This window comes from Electrophorus electricus, chromosome 11, assembly GCF_013358815.1.
Source record: "Electrophorus electricus isolate fEleEle1 chromosome 11, fEleEle1.pri, whole genome shotgun sequence".
Lineage (NCBI taxonomy): Eukaryota > Metazoa > Chordata > Actinopteri > Gymnotiformes > Gymnotidae > Electrophorus > Electrophorus electricus.
The window spans coordinates 2870622-2888979 of NC_049545.1; the positions used below are offsets into that span (position 1 = coordinate 2870622).

General features: G+C 40.2%; 1 protein-coding gene across 1 annotated transcript; it reads left to right on the top strand.

The window, feature by feature from the left end:
- Positions 1-262: 262 nt before the first annotated feature.
- Positions 263-17773, top strand: tspan15 (tetraspanin 15). Its single transcript, XM_027000417.2, has 8 exons — positions 263-400; positions 5328-5513; positions 6314-6388; positions 7250-7345; positions 9457-9570; positions 10987-11037; positions 11604-11720; positions 16195-17773. Exons 1-8 carry the CDS (start codon positions 317-319, stop codon positions 16357-16359), a joined length of 888 nt encoding a protein of 295 aa, XP_026856218.2. The 5' UTR covers positions 263-316; the 3' UTR covers positions 16360-17773.
- The last annotated feature ends 585 nt before the right edge of the window (positions 17774-18358 follow it).

Consider the following 18358-nt stretch of genomic DNA (forward strand, 5'->3'; position numbering starts at 1 on the left):
ATTCTTTAAGACATTCCTTGAAATGTTAGTCGGTTTATTTCTGAAATCTAATATATCATGAGCACGTATGCATCATATCGCATTGCCCAGTGAACACAAAAACACATAGTCAGACATCTCACAAAACTGCCGATGGTTTTAAACGCACAGGATGGCAGGTATCGCTCGCCCTTTGGAACAACAGCCCATCAGTCAGCTGCGCTCCACGTGGACAGCCTGCGGTGTAGCAGCGCCTCCACTGAGCTTCAGGTGCGCACCGGCAACACGGAAGGGCCCGGAACAATTATGCGAGGACCAACTTACAAACGCATCAAACATGTCTGATGATGTTCGCTACTGCGCGACGTGCTCGTACTTCTTCCTCAAGTTTACTTTAATCGCATATGCTACCGTTTTCTGGGTGAGTTGTATTGTCTATATCACGTTATGCGCCAGTCAAATCCAACGTTTTAGAGGAACTTCTTTTGGACGTGGCGGCTGCTACATAAACAGCGTGTTGTGTTGTATAGTGTTGTGCCGTATAGGCTCGAGACAATTATTTACAAGTGCAAATAGTGGATGGTCCTATGTGGCAAACACTGATGATTTAAAGATATTCTGGTGAAATTAATAAATTTATTTATTTATTTATTTTACTGTTTATTGAAATGTCTGTGTTTACCTGCAATGGCGTCGTTGACCACACCCTTCGTGCGACTGTTTTTCAACTTCTTTCGAACAGAGCCAGAGCGACACCTGTATGCTAAGAATCCTGTTATGTCCACTTTACGTGCAATTACAATTAAAAATGTGGCAGAAACAAAATCACATCGGTTTTATTAAATAAAAGGCGACTCCAAAATGCGACGTTGAAGCTTCCTGTAGGAAAAGAGGAAAATTAGTTGGCTGAGTCGTCACAAGCTTTAAGAAATGTTTTAATGCCTCTTAAACGCTGAAATATGCCAAGGTGTGCTAGAATGCTAAAGTGGATTTTTATCCAAATATTCGTTTATGCTTGAATATCAATTACAGAGTAGAGGTGTAGCTACTCCACTTTAACACGCTCTTGTGCGGCAGGCGGTTTTATAAGTGCGATTGTTAAATCGATCAGGCTGTTGGCGTTTAAGCCTTGTTTTGTGGTCCTATCCCAAAAATAACTCAGCAAAGTCTGTGTGAGCAATAAATAATCTTAAAGATATTTAGATCTTAATGCTGTATTTAGTTCACGCTGAACGGCAATCGAAAGTTTGAAAAGGGGATTCCGCACGATTGGAGAATGTAAATGTTCCTTTGCCCAGTCTTTTATACAGAGACGTATCAGAGATGCTGTATCTCTGTTTAAATCACTTGGTCATTTACGATAACGAGTAGCTTTCATTTCAGAAACTGGCGAGAGTGTGCATAGTTCACGCTCTGCAGGTTTACTCTCAGTGCACCTGTGTAACTGGTATGTCTCCAGGCACGTGTTGCTTGCATAATTATGTTATTTTGTGTTAAAGTAAGACAAGACGACACAGCTTACATAATTAAATAACAAAAAAGGCATGTTTTGCTCTAAATGATGCTTTAAGGTTTTAGCATACAAGGTTAAGTAAGTATGGTTGGATGCACAGTATTAAACCCTAATCATGGATCTCTGATTATATGCCCTTTTTGGTACACAAAGGGAGACATTTGAATAACACAAACACCCCCACTAACATGTACATAATATGTAAAACACATTTACTAATCCACCTGTAAGTGAACTTATTTGGAGCTAGACCAGGGTTGGCACTGGCACTATTTTTCAAATGCAGGTGTATGGTGGTCTGTGAATGTGAATTAGGCTATGCCGCTTGTGCTTGGGGTTATCAAGGGGTTATGTGAAAAAGCACCATTTTTTTAGACAGTTCAAACTGTCTGTGGACAGTTCAAACACTCACCAGCTGATTACTCAGAACTTGCATTGTGCATTTTCTAAGAACAAAGTCATGTAGGTTAAGCATTAATATTATATATTCGTTGCTGTATGTTGAAACAAGTTTAAATGCGGAAAGAAGACCATGAGGTAAACCTTTACATAGTCGTGTGTAAAACTAAACAAACTCAAAAAAACTGTGAAGTAACTTAAAGTAGCTTTCTTGATTTGGTCCTTTGCACACAGTAGGTGGGTGCTAAACCTTCAAACACAGTAATAACATTAAGATTATACCCCATTATTTTAGTCTGTCTTTGGGCTCACATTTTTAGAAAGGAGAATTCAGACAGTTTAAAACACCTCATCTGTAAAACGTGTTTAAAAGCAACATGATGGCTTGCTATGCATGGCACTCTGTGTAACCAAAACAGTTACAGCAACTTAAGACACTTGCAAGGTTTGGAAAAAAAATATTTCCTATAAAAGGAAATGCCTTTCGACTCCTTGGGCGGTGCTTCACTGTGCAGCAAAACAACGACCCTAAACATGCAGCCCAAGCAGTAGGGAAGTCCCGTAGTGTAAAAAGCTACAGTCGAGACAGGATGGTTTACCAATCAAGCAGTGCATTTCACTTGCTAAATTCAAGTCATTTCTGTTGCTGAGATGAAGAATGACTGCAAAAGTGCTGTTATTCCAAAACATGCAACATATATATGCCTCATATACCTGTTCTCACAGAATGACTCTTTGGATCTGTTTCATTTATGCAGTATTGGGAAAAGAAAAAAATATAGAATTTTGTCATCTTAGAGGATGACAGTGTGTGTTAGGATTTTAAAAGCCTTAAGGAAGTAGTGAGGTTTTTGGGGGGGGGGGGGGTTTGTTTTTGTTTTTTTTTACTTTTCAGCTTACTTCTGTTCTCAACATCTGAATGCTAGGCAAAGCTTTTTCACATCCACCAATTCAGCATTAAAATGCTCCACCTACCATGAAACAATCTTTCTCCTTGTAAATAAAAAAAGTTACTTTGTGAAAGAGTAGAGGTATGTCAGGTTTTTTTGAACTACACTTGATCTTTGTAAAGAACAGACTTTGTACAAAAAGGTGTAGAATTATGACAACTTGTAATGATAGAACAATAAAAATAGAAAGCAATGAAGAATAGATAAACTTGTTAAGGATTATTACAAAGTTCTTAACAATATGTAGAAAAATAAGAATGACAAGGTCCTTAGCTGAGTGTCGTCAGCAGCTGCCAATCATTCAGTGGGCAGGTAGTAAGCGTTTCTTTTCCAGGTTTTGTTTAAATGAGTTAATATTTTTGGAAAAATAATGCCTACTAAGAAGTCTTTAGCATTTTTCTAGTTTATATTCAGTAATGGCTACAGAAAGGTAAACACTCTGGCTATATTGGTTGTAGCTAGTATTATAGCCGATATTGGGGCCACCCAGAAAAACACGAGGTTGCTAATTTCTGGAATTGCACCGTTTTGCTTTACACCGTCATGGAGCTACAAGGGCTTATCTCAGAACAGACCTGATTTATTGGATCTGGGTGGCTTCATCTTGCTGTTCCACTAATATAGGTAATATGCAGACATCTCACTGTGACTGGTGATAAATGCTCGTTCTTTTAGGATGGTGAAATGTTGCCACTGACAAATAGCCCTGCCCGCTCTTTGTATCTTGTATAATGTGGCTTTGAAGAAGTCACTTATCTGAATGCCTAAAAAGCATTGAAAGTGTTTTCAAGGGCAGTGGTTGTTATGCCAAGTGTTAATGGAACTGGTTGTGGGAGGCCAGTGGTTATCAGTGTGTCGTATTAAAACACAGGCCTTTCAGGTTATACTAATGTTTATATTCTGTTACTTCAGTTTTCATTAAACATTAATGGACGTGATCTCAACAGTTACCACCTAGAAGCAATCCTGTACCAAAGGATGTGCCCCAATCCCAACGTGTTAATGTTTTTTGACTTTCTCACTCACTCTCTCACTCCCTCATATACACACATCCACATGCGCTAAAAGAGGAGGACTCCATGGTGAGTAGTAGTCTTCTCACCGTCCTTACTGAAAGGAAAGATTCTAGTCCTTCAAGTACTGTTTATCTAATTTACCATTTGAAAAGTAACAGAAATAAGCACTAAATCATATCAGATGTGTGTTTTTAAACATCAGACATCCAACAAGGCCATAACTCTGTTTGACACTTTCCTGACATCTTTTCAAATGGGCTTTTTGGAGATTTACAAAGTAGGCTCTATCAATTTTCCAAAACATGTCTACCTCATTTGTGGGCTTACTTGCAGTATTTCAGAAAACCAACACTGGACCACTTAACACGATTCAATTATAAGTTTTTGTATGGTATAATCTATTTTGGGCTCCTTTGTATTGCACAATGGAAAGATTTAATTGATCACTGAAGTGATAAATGCTTGCAAGACAAGGATACTGATTGAATGTGTGCATAATTTATATCTAGCTTTATATATTATTTATACCTGTATGACTATTTAGTCGATGGTAATTAAGAGTCAGGCAGGGATTAAGAATCATAATGTACTGCTGCTTGGTTGGTGAAGGTAGAGCTCATCCCTCTGATTTGAGTAAACAGATGAACTGAGGGCCAAATACACACACACACACACACACACACACACACACACACACACGGTCATTTAGAGAGGGGATTTGTTGCCATTATCGCCATGCCATTATGTTGCTAATTGCTTGATTACACCATTTAGCAATGTCAGTAGCACTCAGTGCTTACCTGGAGCTCACATTTTGCTTTTTGACACAGGCCATATGTAGACTTAAAGTTACAGGTTGCACTGATAAGCATACATCGATATTGATTTCAAACACTATGTAAATTAATGATGCAGAATAGCGTCAGTGACCTGCTGCTATCTGCAAGCATGTTTGATAGTTTTATTGGATCAATATTTTATTTGTAAATTATGTCATAACTGAGTTTTATGGTAAGCAGACAGACCTGTACCTTACAGAATAGCTTTTGTTTAGCTATGGATTTGAATACTTTAGCAATCTGGCTAAGTCTGTTTGGCAGAGTCTGTTATGGCTGGAAGTCATATGTACATTTGTTTATCAGGGCAAAATTGCATATGGCAGTTGAAGATCTTTGTTCCTACGATTTGTACTGTTCCTAAGATTTGTAATTTCACAAAGCTTGAAATATGGCACAGTTATGAGGGGCCACAGGATGTCGTTCTGATTCCTTTCATGTGGTGCTTAAAGTTCCAAGTTAAGTTTGCTTGTGTTAAGTGTTTTACTGGTGATTTTGCATTTGGAGGTCAAGAAACGCATCACATACGTAACTGAATCTGCAAGACTCCTTTCACTCTCATGGAAGATTAATATATTAATAATACGGCAGTGCAATTCATAATGAATGAGCCAATGGGTTTGTTTTGTCTCAGCTTATAGGTGGGTTTATTTTGGCCATCGGTATTTATGCAGAGGTGGAGAGGCAGAACTACAAAACCCTGGAGGGCATCTTCCTCGCCCCGGCTATCCTCCTCATCGTCCTGGGGTTGATGATGTTCTTCGTTTCCTTTGTCGGGGTGTTGGCTTCGCTCCGGGACAACCTGGTCCTTCTCAAAGTGGTAAGCTTGGACTCTGCCTGCCAGCCCACCTGGGGCTCCACCCATCTGCACCAGTCCTGAAGGGAGTCCTGAAGGGAGTCCTGAAGGGAGTCCTGAAGGGAGTCCTGAAGGGAGTCCTGAAGGGAGTCCTGGTACACTGATCACATCAGCGCACAGCCGGGGCTGTTTCACAGCTCTATCTGGACAGTTACATTTTGGGTGGGAGTAATCCAACTTTTTCCCACCACACCCCCTTTTGGAGAACAAGTAAGACTTCATTAGTGTTAAAGTACAACTGTGAGGAGCTGTACATTTAGAGACAGGACATGCAAAAAATAGGCACGCACAAGAAAATCAACAATGATGATAAAGAAGGAACAAAAACAAACAAAAAGCAACCTTAGTAATTATTAGTAATAGTAAAATACTTTTGCATAATTACTAAAAGTGTAATTAATTAAATATCATTATGCTTTAGATGAGTCAACTACCAGTGATGAATAATTATATCTCTTGGTAATCATGGTGTACCAGGCAGTCTCCTTTTAGAGACAAAGTCTACACTTTGTTTAAAATCCATTTTAACTGATCTCTGGTTATTGCCGCATTAGACATTTACTGTCTTTCCGCCCCTGTGGTGACTGTAAGACAGGAGATGCTGTCCTTCTGTGTTTCTTGTGCCGTCTTGTCTGAGCGCACTTTCCAGGGGCATGCGACTTCTCCATGTCTCATCCCACACAGAGGGGCCTTGAAGGATGTTGTGACTTAAACAATGTAAATCGCTGGATTTTGTCCTCACAGTCTGACGTTTTGCATTGCAGTTCCTCTACACGCTGGGTGTTTGTCTAATCCTAGAGCTCCTGGGTGGACTTTTGGCTCTGGGGTTCAGGAACCAGGTACACTTCAGTCTCTTCATCTTTGAGGCCTGCCTTTCTGATCTCTCTGTCCCTTACCAAGATCATTTATAGGTTTACATTACATGTGCACCAGTGCAGGTTTTGTTGACTGACAAGACCACTTCACAGCTAGTCACATGCAGACAATGCTTGGAGGCTGAGCTGATAACTGAAATGTGTTTAGTAAGATCCCTTAGTCAGTGGTATGTTTTTAAAATAGTATGTAGTGAGCATGTTTTTACATTGGTATGGATGTCTTGTTAAATAAAAAAAAGATTTTTTTAGAAAAGAAAACCTCTTATGGTTTCTATTATAAAGTTTGATAAAACAAAATACCACAATAATTTGGCATTAGCTCAGAGGATGAGGCTAAGTAAAAAATGTCAAATGCATCCTCACAGAGTGCAGCACTAAGATACTGATGAATCTTGAATGCCCCATCCCGTGTTATTGATCTCCTCGACCTCTGTGTATGTGTAAATGCTGACAGTGCACACTCACTGACTGATGAGTTCTCAGTGAGATGTTTCTGGTGTCTGAGTGAATTACTCTTTACTGACAGCTCACCCACTGGGCTTCAAGCAGCAAAAACAACTCCCTCAGCCCATCAACAGTGACAGCGGATTTGTCTTCTGAAACTAATTACAGTGATATCAACACATTGTCTGGGGGTTTTTTTGCAGTTTTTTTTTTTTTTTTTGCAGTTTTTGACTTAATGACTTTAACTAAACTTTGAAAGTAGCAAATAAATGAAATTTCTCTGCTTTATGACGCTGTTTATTGGGTTTTGCGAGACCATACAATTGTGTCAGCAGAGCATGTGTAAGATGAGGTTCAGCTCTGTTTTGTTTCATTTTGCAGACTGTAGATCTTCTTAACAAAAACGTCCGTAAAGGAATGGTGAATTACTATGATGATCTGGATTTCAAAAACATCATGGACTTTGTTCAGAAAAAGGTAAGAACTTCTAACTTGGCCAAATGTCACTTGGACTGATTCTGTCTTTTAATTGTCTGGTTGCTTTTCATAACTTTCATAACTTTAATACTTATGGTCATAATCAGATTGCAGACTCATTGGGAACAACACCTGAACTATCTGTCAGACAGAGGTTAATAAATGTGTTGATAAATCTGCCTCCGACAGTGCTGTCAGAGGTTGGTCTCTGACAGCATCGATCTCATGAGACAGATTTTCATTTCATCAGCTATGCCAAACACAAAGTTGTACATTTCCATTCAATGTGAAAACTGAGACTCTGGACGGATTAGTCAGCTATGTCAAATATATCTGGCTGGATGTCTCAGAACTTTCCACAGTTAATGTGCTACAAAACTGAATTCTTGATAGTAAAACCCACAGAGTAATTCAGTAATTTCATGGTACATGTGATGGCTCGAGTGCCGCAGGGTAAGGAGCAGGATGCATAAATGTCTCTCGAGGACGAGAGACATTTAATACACACGACGCAACACAGAGAAACAATAAAAGTTATGGCACTCACATAAAACAAACTATATATGAACTATAAACAAGCACAAGCGCAAAGAATAAACATTGACCACAAACAGTGACACTAATGCCTACATGAACAATGAACGACAACCAACTCCCATAATGATGTGAGCAACAAGGTGCAGGTGTGTGAAAAGGGGGCGTGGTAACAGACAAGGGGCGTGGTAACAGACACGGGGGCGTAGTAACAGACAAGGGGCAGTCACCAAGAGAACAGATAACTCCCACTGATCAACAAGGATCACTTCACCCCCCCCCCCTTTTTTTTTTTTTTTTTTAAATGATTGAACTTGAGCAGAAAGTTACTGTCGTCGAGACGGTATCAGCATCGAATACAGCCTGCTTTCATTTAAAGGTTTAAAATATGTGTTGTGTTCCCTCTCTGCGTGTGTTTTAGGTCTTTTATTTAAATCCCTTACAGTTTGTGACTGGAAACAAGTGTGCAATCGTGCCATCTTTCAGGTGTGACTCAGGTCCTACCTTTCTTTGCTTTCTAAGTCATACAATGCAGTTTGAGTACTAATAGATTTTTGGACCGTGAACATGGAATTTTATGTTAGTAGTATTTTGGTTTTTTTTCCTGAACTTTATTTTATTCTACATTAAGTAAAGATGAAGGTTTTTGTTCTTTTTCTTGTTTAACCAGATTTAAACTCCCCATGCATCTTTTAGCATTACTAGCTGCTTATGGGCACTGCAGTCATGCATAACCAACATTGCATTTCCTACTTTTTTCCTTTTCCAATCAAGGATGTTTAGTGGTGAAGTGGCTTAGCCGGCCTTCTATGGAGCATGCCAAATTGTGGCATGAAGACCTGCTCTTGTTTTCAGCAACAAAAAAGAGTCCAAGCAGCTTAATGGCAATCTGCTCTGAACCCTGTGCAGTCTTTACCCTCACAGCAATTAACACGTGTCCAGCTGTGCACAGCAGTGGCTGGTCAGTTGTATTCTGACCGAGCTTTGGTGTTAGTGGTTTACCAATAAGCTTTCAGGTTGTTCTGTTAAACTGTCACACGAAGAATATTTTATTCTAAAATATGAGCGCACTGTCTTTTTATTGTACTTAATGACATGTCATAAGCTAAACCCGAACACAGCTGTTGCTCTTAGTAATTAAATACTTTCAGAGTGGTGTTTTCCAAATGACTTATTTTCGTTTGTTAGGTTATTTATTTATTTTGAACAAATTTTTATGCGAGTGAGCTTTAGCAGAAGGTTTATGTACCATTTACTTAGACATGATCTGCTGATTGCCTTAAGTACCTCAGATAATATTCAGATGAGATGAGAGACTAGCATATGAATTGCAATGCTCTGTGAAAGGAAAGCGAGAGACCTAATGTTTATTCATTTCATACAACCCCCCCCCCCCCCTCCGGAAAGCTGCTGGCTAAATAATTGAATACAAAGTACCACAGATTATCTATTTCACTTTATATATATACCAGCCAGCCAGTCACACCCTTATACATTAGTACAGGTTTTGTTCTGACACATCCTGACAGAAGATGAAAATTTGTATGTCTAATGTCTTCTTTGCTTTTTTACCCTAGTTCCAGTGTTGTGGAGGCCTGGAGTACAAAGACTGGGAGGTGAACATGTACCATAACTGCACGGCGCCGGGACCCTTGGCTTGTGGGGTCCCTTATACCTGCTGTCCCCGCAATGTTGGTCTATTCCACCATCAGTATCACAATTTCAAAGATTTCACTTAAAGAATACCACTTATTCTCAAAGATAGCTTGCCCTCCATATTAAAATCCCTACACACTGCTTCAATTTACTTTAGTTTGTGTTGTTTGGGTTCTTTTACCCCACGTGTGCATTATTCAAATTAATTCAACCCATATGTTTTCAAAGCCCTCTGTTCCTTTGTTTTATTTGTTGTAGTGTTTTTATGCATCGAGTGCATAGCTTCCCAATTCCAGCTTCAGCTTTTAGCGTAGGTAAGGCCTGATATCCCAAACATCTAAATCTGCTACCTGCTTTGTCATACATCCTCAGGCCCAAACAATGCCATGCCACACTATGCTACAAGATGGTATGATGGTATGGAGTGTTCTTTGCTCTAAAATGGACCAAAAACATAGTAGACAAAGTTTGTTACTTATTCCCGTTTATGCTGCACTCTTTCTGGAGGCAAACGTGTGCTCTGATTACCAGCCCATAGAACCATGCCAACATGCATTTCCCCTCCTGAGATGAAGTCCTTTGGCTTCGTCTCTGCTTGTCTTTGTCAGGGAATACACATTGCTTTCCAGGTTTGCTTTAGATGTTAAAGGTTCGTGTCGCTGCCTTTTACTGCCCTTTTGTAAGAGCCTGATTTAAAAGGTCATTGTTGCAGTGCCTCTTGAGTGATCCATTTCAAGTAGGTTTTTTTTTTTTCTTCTTTTTTTCCTGAAAAGTACATTCCAGCACTTGCAACAAGCATTCAGCCTTTCTCTTGCTTGAATGTATTGATTTTTTAAAAATGCCTTGTCTAATCAAATAATATCATCAACCTAACATCAGCAGGTGTGCCACCAGTAGAGTTTGTAAATACATTTAATTTATTTAATGAGTGACAGTAATCATACTGTGACAGAGCAACGCACTCAGGAGGTTTAATGTTCTTGATTTTAAATGAATTTTAAAAAATGTGCCACCTTAATGAAAAATGTTCAGTAAGTGAATAGACTCTGTAGTTTCTCTTTAAACCACAGATGTGGTGGGAGTCATTTCACGGTTGGTTCCAGAAGTTGCCTCATCTCATTTAGCTACAGAAGTAGATTGAGCATCTAAAACTCTGCATAAAGAGGACTGTACCAACAGGATCTGAAGTGTACTGTAAATGCAACTTCTCACAGATTTCTGTGTGTAGGATGAAGATCCATGAAATGTGACCTCCCAACCCAGTTAGGCTGAGCTCAACTTCTCCTGCGCTGCTTGTTATTCAAAATGCATGGCAGGAGCGTCACATCAGTATCTGGATTTCCCTGACAGTTTCAGGGAATGCTAAACTGGCAATGGGCATTATGCTGCCATGGAATGTTTGCTGGTTGAGTGTTGGTTTTGGTTCTAATGATATGTCCATTGTCTTTCAGCCCAGTGGAGTTGCCAACACAATGTGTGGGTACAAAGTTCTTAATAAAGAGGCAAGTTTGTACAATGTTTTTCTCAGTAGATAAACAGTATGTTCTCTTTAGCTCTAATAAAAACTGCTCATTCTCCTGTAATAGGTTTTCAGTTTGGGGCTTTTGCTGCTATACTGCTGATAAAACACAGGCCTGGCTTTGAAATTGGAAGAAAAAAAAATCCAAAAGTTTAGAGATCACAAAAGTTCATTAACTTGTGCTATTTGGAAAGGCTGGCACTGGCCGGGGCCCAGGGCCCTTAGTTAAGAGCGGGATGTTATGTTGAAGAAGGTTCTGTCTGAAGTGAGTCAGCCTGGAGAAGTGTCTGTTGCAACCCCTGGATTAGTGCATATGCTAAAAATATCAGACCACCAAGATAGTCAGGGCTAATTGCTGAAGAGTTTCAGAATTTTATGTTGGATTTTGGCTCTTAGTTGCCTTACACTGTAAAAAATTTGTGATCTCTTAATTTGTCATTCACAGATGGGATTTCTCACATATGAGTGTCTGACATACGGTGAATATTATTTCTGTTTGAAATAGAGTGAATATAATTTCTGTTTGTGTGCTTTTGTAATTCCCTTTAGAGACTTGAGCTCACAGACATCATCTATGTGCGTGGTTGCACAGATGCTGTGTTCATATGGCTCATGGATAACTACAAAATCATGGCTGTGCTACTTTTGAGCATCTTGCTTCCTCAGGTAGGAGTTACATCAAGCTGAGTATAAAACATTTAAAGCAAAAACATTAATATCACATAACTATGAAATGTAATTAAAAATGAAATCTGATCAGGAGGTGCATCAGCGCTCAGCACATTCACCTTGCACTTGAAGTTTTAAAATAAAATGACCACCATCTGAAGTGCCTTTTATGCACATGGTGTATCCAAAACTAGTCTTGCTCTTTGCGTCAGAGGAATATTCAAGCAGCGGTTAGTGTGTGAATGAAAGCCAGCTTCTTGCGTGATTCTGGACAGGGCCTGTATGGCAGCCCCGGCTCTTTCTTTACCTGCTGGTGACAGGCTTCTGCAGGCCTGTTGCCCCCCCTGGAACTCCCCTCACTCACAAAATACTTTTACCTGCTTTTCCTTTGTCTCCCTGCAGCTGTTCTGCTGCTGCTGCTGCAGGGCAGTGGGCACATTGTGGCATTATTTCAGCATCGTGCCCTCCAGATCAAGCTGCCTCAAATTTAACAACATACTGTGCCAAACCTCAGTGTACTATACTTTTCCTGAAATCCTGTTTGATGGGGGTTTTGTTGTTGTTTTGTTTTTTTTTGTTTTTTTTGGGGGGGGGGGGGGGGTGTGCAATCTCAAATGGCAATATACATACTTGACTTGGTACAATTTACAACCCTGAAAATCTTCCTGCTCCCATCTAATTTCATGGGTTTCATTTTTCCCTAATCTCCAAAATGCAGCAGATCTTTCAGGCCACTTAACCTGGCAAAAGCAAAATCTCTCCTACTCCTGCCTGGAACTCTGTCGCTTCTAAATTGATTCTGTCTGTCTGTGTAGCCTGTAGCGAGAGCGTCAGTGCAGCCAGTTTAATCATGCACACCTGTCTCCTGATTATGTAAGCCTAGGATCACCAAGCCTAGTAGAGTGCAGCCTTCATGCAGAGTTTCACGGCAACCCAAACCTAACACACCTGGTCTTGCTCGTTAATGACTTCATAGTTCTTAAATCGGCTAGATTCTGTATTAATCAGCTGTGTTAGATGGGGTTGTGCCCTGCAGGAGAAAGCAGGATCCCTGCAGGAGAAAGCAGGATCCCTGCTGTAGATAAGAACAGCTGGTTCTTCCTAAGGTAGCCCTTTAAACATGCACCCCTGTTTCGTCTTAATTTTGATTTACCTTCTTACCTGTTGACTGACTCCTGCTAAATTCTGCAAAACAAACATTTTTACCAAAACTTCAGTATCATTAGAATTATTATTTTTATGTTTTTATTTTTTAGAAAGCGAATCTTTGTTCCTACCATGTGTCACCCAGTAGATGCTGTGTCATAAGCTAGGAACTGAGCCATTTTTTTACACCAGCACACTGAGCACTCAGCCGTGGAGATTCACATCACGATTTTGTTCTTTAGAATGTTTTAGAACTTAATCCGAGGGGGAGGGACTCATACCAGAGGCTTCTGTAAAATGGAGCACTGTTGTTTTGTAAACTGGAACTCCCGAGAGCTTCACTGTGCAAAGATCATTGTAAGGCATAAAACAAAATTATGATGCATTTGGGGAAGCAGCCATGGTTAGCCAGTTGCATCCCTCCTTGGTCGGAATGGTGAACCCCTTCTAGACCTTGATTAATTGCAAATATGTGTGCATTGTAAGCAGCTTTTTTTGATACACAGTCCTATCCAGAAAAAAATAAAATAAAAATAGCATAATGGACTGCTGTTCATACACATTTAACAGACAGCTCAACATGTTTGTTAGAATAAATCGACCTGCGCACGCTTTCAGTCCTAAATAAAAGGCTGAAGAATGTAGCCCTGCTCTGTTCGGGCAGTAGCCGCTGTGTTGTTGCTCTGTCACTTTATCTGCAATGCAGACAGTAGGTCTGTCTGATGAAAAATACACACAATTTAAAAATTCCCCACTCTTCAGAACCTAGTGTCTTTTTTGCTTCATTGTTTTACATGCTGTGAAAAGACATTTTGAGCAACACCCAGAGGGCCTTTTAAAGACAGAGTTCATTCATCTATAGAAAGAGCTGTGAAATGATTGTTTGGCAGACCCTTTGTGATTTTATTTTTTTTTGTACAAACATTGCATATTTATAAGCACTATTGTTGCAACAGCAGTAAAATTAATCTCAACGGATATATACACTCGCTAGTCACTTCATTAGAAAAGCCTTGATGGTGTACAATTAGGATCTAAAGCCTGTCTGTTAGTGGTCAGTTGCCCTTGGCAGGACATTTCTGGATGACAGGCCATTTTGACTGTAGCAGTGTCACTGGTGTGTCTAAAAACCTTTGCAACACAGCTTGACTGGACCACCCTGTACCAGTGCATCTCCCACAACTATGCTACCATATCAGCATAAATGCTGTGTTGCAGATGGTCCCCCACCCAAATAAGGTCGAGATGACAATGGCCTGGGGTCAGGAACTTGTCATTGATTAATGGGTAGTGTGGTCAACAAATCGGGTATGCAAACAGCATATAATTCGGCTAAAATGTCAAATAGCGTAGGCTGGGTACTTGAGTACATAATGATCACCCAAGTGCATGAAAGCGAAACCTTACAGTGGGTCTCAGCTATGAGTAGCAGATCAAAGGCGACTTCATTGTTGAAATGTTTAAAAATATGAGGCACTGGTTCAGCTGTCACTGCCAGTTGTCCATGTTTTAAATTACGGGCTCATTAAGCAAACCTTAGTTTAGCGAGAGCACTGATCTGAATGAGGTAGTGCTGGTGTTTAAAAGAGTGCAATTTGTGAACCGGCTACCATCACTTTAGCATTTTGGGAAAGCATCTCTCTGTGACCTGGACCTGTTCCAAAATACAGTTGTGTGATGTCTGTTGTGCATTGGTCTAGCTCTGATTTTAAAAGAAACCTGATGGACTCCTAAAGCCCACCGCTGAATCCTACCACAGATGTGTATTATCATACACTCACCAGTCTGCTTGCTGAGCAGCGTGGTGACTCTGTGCTCATTGCCCTCTGTTTCCTGTCTCCGTTAATGGGATTTGAAATTGGTAAACTCTTGAATGCCGTGCACTCTGAATGAGTGCACACGCACGAGAGTCTGCATTAGTGTAGCAATGCTCTGACTGTAGGCAGCCAGTCCGCAGTGCATTGTGTACATGGAGATAGATTGCTGATGAGCACAGGGGTGGTGTGTGGAACAGCTCCAACATGTCCTGTAGCTGAGGTGAAGTAAGTCCTTCTGGTCTCAGATGCAGTTAAACACAGAACATAAACTTGAATTTAATAATAACCAGTGATTTAGTTTTTGATGTTTTTCCAGCATAATGCTGTTTCTAGGAGGACATTTATGGTACCTTTTTATGTTGTTTTTATTTTTATAATTTAATAATGTTGACAAATGGTGCAAATAATCTATCCATATTTTTTCTCCCAAAATGTGTTGGGAAAAGTGTGTAGTAAAAGTATACTCTGTTCACAATTATACTTTGTACTACATGATCAAATATGGCTGGGAAGGTTTCATTTCTAAGGAATTTTTATGTGAAAATCAATTTTCGTCATTTAAAAAAAGCATGAACCAGCCTGGGTGGATGGATGTTATATACATTGTATCTGCTATATGTTTGCTTGCTGTTGGAGCTGATGTGTGCAGACCCTATCTGTTGCTGCCATGCTGAAGATGAAAAGCCATAAATGGCAGATACAGACACCTCAGAAGTCATAGCAGAAATGGGTGTTCTGTCCTTACTCTGCCCACACTGTTGAACACCTTGTGCAAATGCAATTTGCATATTTACAGATCTTGCAGGATTTCAGAGTTCAGGTTTGTTGGGTAAATGGGTAGGGGTAGCTCAGTGGTTAAGGTACTTGACTAGTAATTGGAAGGTTGCCAGTTTAAGTCCCACCACTGCTAGGTTGCCACTGTTGAGCCCCTGAGCAAGGCCCTTAACCCTCAGTTGCTCAAGTTGTATTCAGTCATAATTGTAAGTCGCTTTGGATAAAACATCAGCTAAATGCTGTAAATGTAAATATCTCCCTATGGTGAAACCTTTTATTTGACAAGCACTTTGTTGTGAGGGATTGCTGTCTGAAATAAACCACTAGTCTGTGTTTCAGGAAGCTTGCTAAGATGAAGCACAGCGGTTTGTGCTTCTTGGTCACTATTAACAGGGTTGGACACCCAGCAATTGCAGGTTGCTTGAAATATCAAATAGGTACCACGTCAGTGTTTATTGACTTGTGTAATAATATTTTTAAGTGCAGTCATCTCAAATTGCTCTGCTTCAGGGGTTTTGTAAGCATACCACTTGGACATCTAAGATAACATCCAGCTTTCATCTCGCTAAAGAAAACCCATTTCTCTTCTTCTTCTGTTCTTTTGATCTTTTTAAGGGAATAAGAATACAGATGTGGTATGTTAGTAAATTGATAGAATCCTGTTGTCCCACATCACATGACTGCTGGGCATCCTCTCCAGAAGCTGTGTTTCACCGATCCTCTTCCTTCTGCAGTTTTTCGGGGTAGTTGTGACCTGGCTGTACATCACTCGTATAGAGGACGCCATCCTGGAGTACGAGAACTACCAGGACAGCCTTCTGAACAGTGGAGAGCAGCGCAACCCCAAAAACCAGAGCAAGATGGCAAAGTGCTGCAAATGCATGCCTCTGTTTGACTGAGTGCACCCTGCTTGAGGCCCTGCAACTGCATAGGACTAAAGAACCTTCCAGTAAACGAACCCAGTCACTGTGTCAAACAGGATACGCTGTGTCATTTCCGCAGTCTCAATGTTCTTCACACATACTTCTGTAGTTTTTTATTGATTGTACTGTCCAACAATGCTCAGGGTTCTTCAGGCCACGATTGACAGCACTTTACAATAGATGGTGACAGCGATGAATTTGATACCACCTGAACCCTGCAGGTTGGTAAAGAGCTCTTTCATGAAAACACTCCTGAATTATCTATATCAACCAATATTATAATGTGTGGAGTTTTGCTTTTTTTTTAATGCATTTATAGTCACTGGTCACGGTTTCATAATAGTTTATTCGTTTCAAAATAGGAACTGTTATGAATGTCCCACCTAACAGTAAACATTTATGCAAATTTCAGTACAGGTGCCATTTATGATACAAAATGTACAATAGTTTTACATTTTGCATTTCGGAGGAATCTCTTGGGAAATGCAGTGATGTCCCATCGTTATTGTGCCAGAAGTAATAGCTTTGTGTCCCTTAGCCATAACCTATATTGACACTCCCTTGGCTTCTAAAGGACCGCCTGAACTACCTGCCAAATGCACTGCACTGAGCAAGCTACACCTACATTTAAAGATGTTAGTCTATGTAGTGGTTAGGTGACATATGTAGTTTAATATGGAACAGGGATCCATTCAATGCCAAGGTTTATATCCTAAATGTAGTGTATGTGACATATCACAGTGTGACGATAACCATTAAATTTATACTAACAATCCAGTATTTTCACACTCAGCATTCATGAAGCTGTACATGTCTTGGCAGCAAATATTTGAACATCCATGATGTCTGCCACTAGGACAGGACGCCTAGCACTGCAAACACTGTAGTCCTTGCATTGTGATGACTTTGCCTGAAGGGCAATAGTGGATGGGGTTTTAAAAATTATTTAGAAAAAATGAATGATTGTGGCATGTACTTTGGTGACCCGTTTGCACAGTTTGATTCACATTAGGATTTTTATATGAAATTTGTCATTCTTTTAATTTTTTTTTTTCCATTCAGGAGCAATGTTGTGGTTTTCACATTTGTTTTTTACAAGTGCAGTTAATTATCCTTCAGAGCGTGTGTGTGTGTGTGTGTGTGTGTGTGTGTGTGTGTGTGTGTGTGTGTGTGTGTGTGTGTGTGTGTGTGTGTGTGTGTGTGTGTGTGTGTGTGTAACGAGTTGCAATAAATGATAATATACTGATGGTATTGTCTTTTTGGGGGGCTTATCATTTTTCGTCCATATTTTTGGGTTGTATTCCCATTTAATCGTGTGTGTGTGTGTGTGTGTAGCTTTTGATAAGATCCTACATGGTGCATAATGTCCAGTATGAAAAGCCCCTTCAGAATGAATAAATGCTTATTCTAGAGCGCCGTTTGCTGTCTGGGTTCTTCTTGCACGGAGGCCTGTCTTTCAGCTGTACATAGGTACACTCCAGACAAGAGTGATGGGCGAGTCATTTTCTGCACAGTTGTGGTCAAGGTAAAGTGATATGAATGTTATTCTAAGAATGTGTGCAACACAGTTGATTTTACTGTGCACACAGCTGTACCTGGCTGTCCTCCAAGGCTACCATACAACTTGCTGTCCACTGAGCAACCATATGACGGTCTGCAACAGTTTGTCATGTTCCTGGCCATCTAGACATGCCAGATGGGCCATCTGTCCCTGTGCCTGAATAAGGCCATGGGGCCCCTGAGCACTGGACAGCCACTAATGTTTCCCCCCCAAAAAAATGGCTTCAGGGAAGAAACAATAAAAATAATAATTCCTCAAAGTTTGCCATCCGCACAGCTTATAGACACTAGTGACAAACCAAAGTGGTTTGTCATTTGTTTGTCATTTTCATATTTCTGAAGCGCGCTCCAGTGACAGCAGGTTAAAGGAATGATAATACACAGGCACCATGTGGTTATAATGCTGGATCAAGGC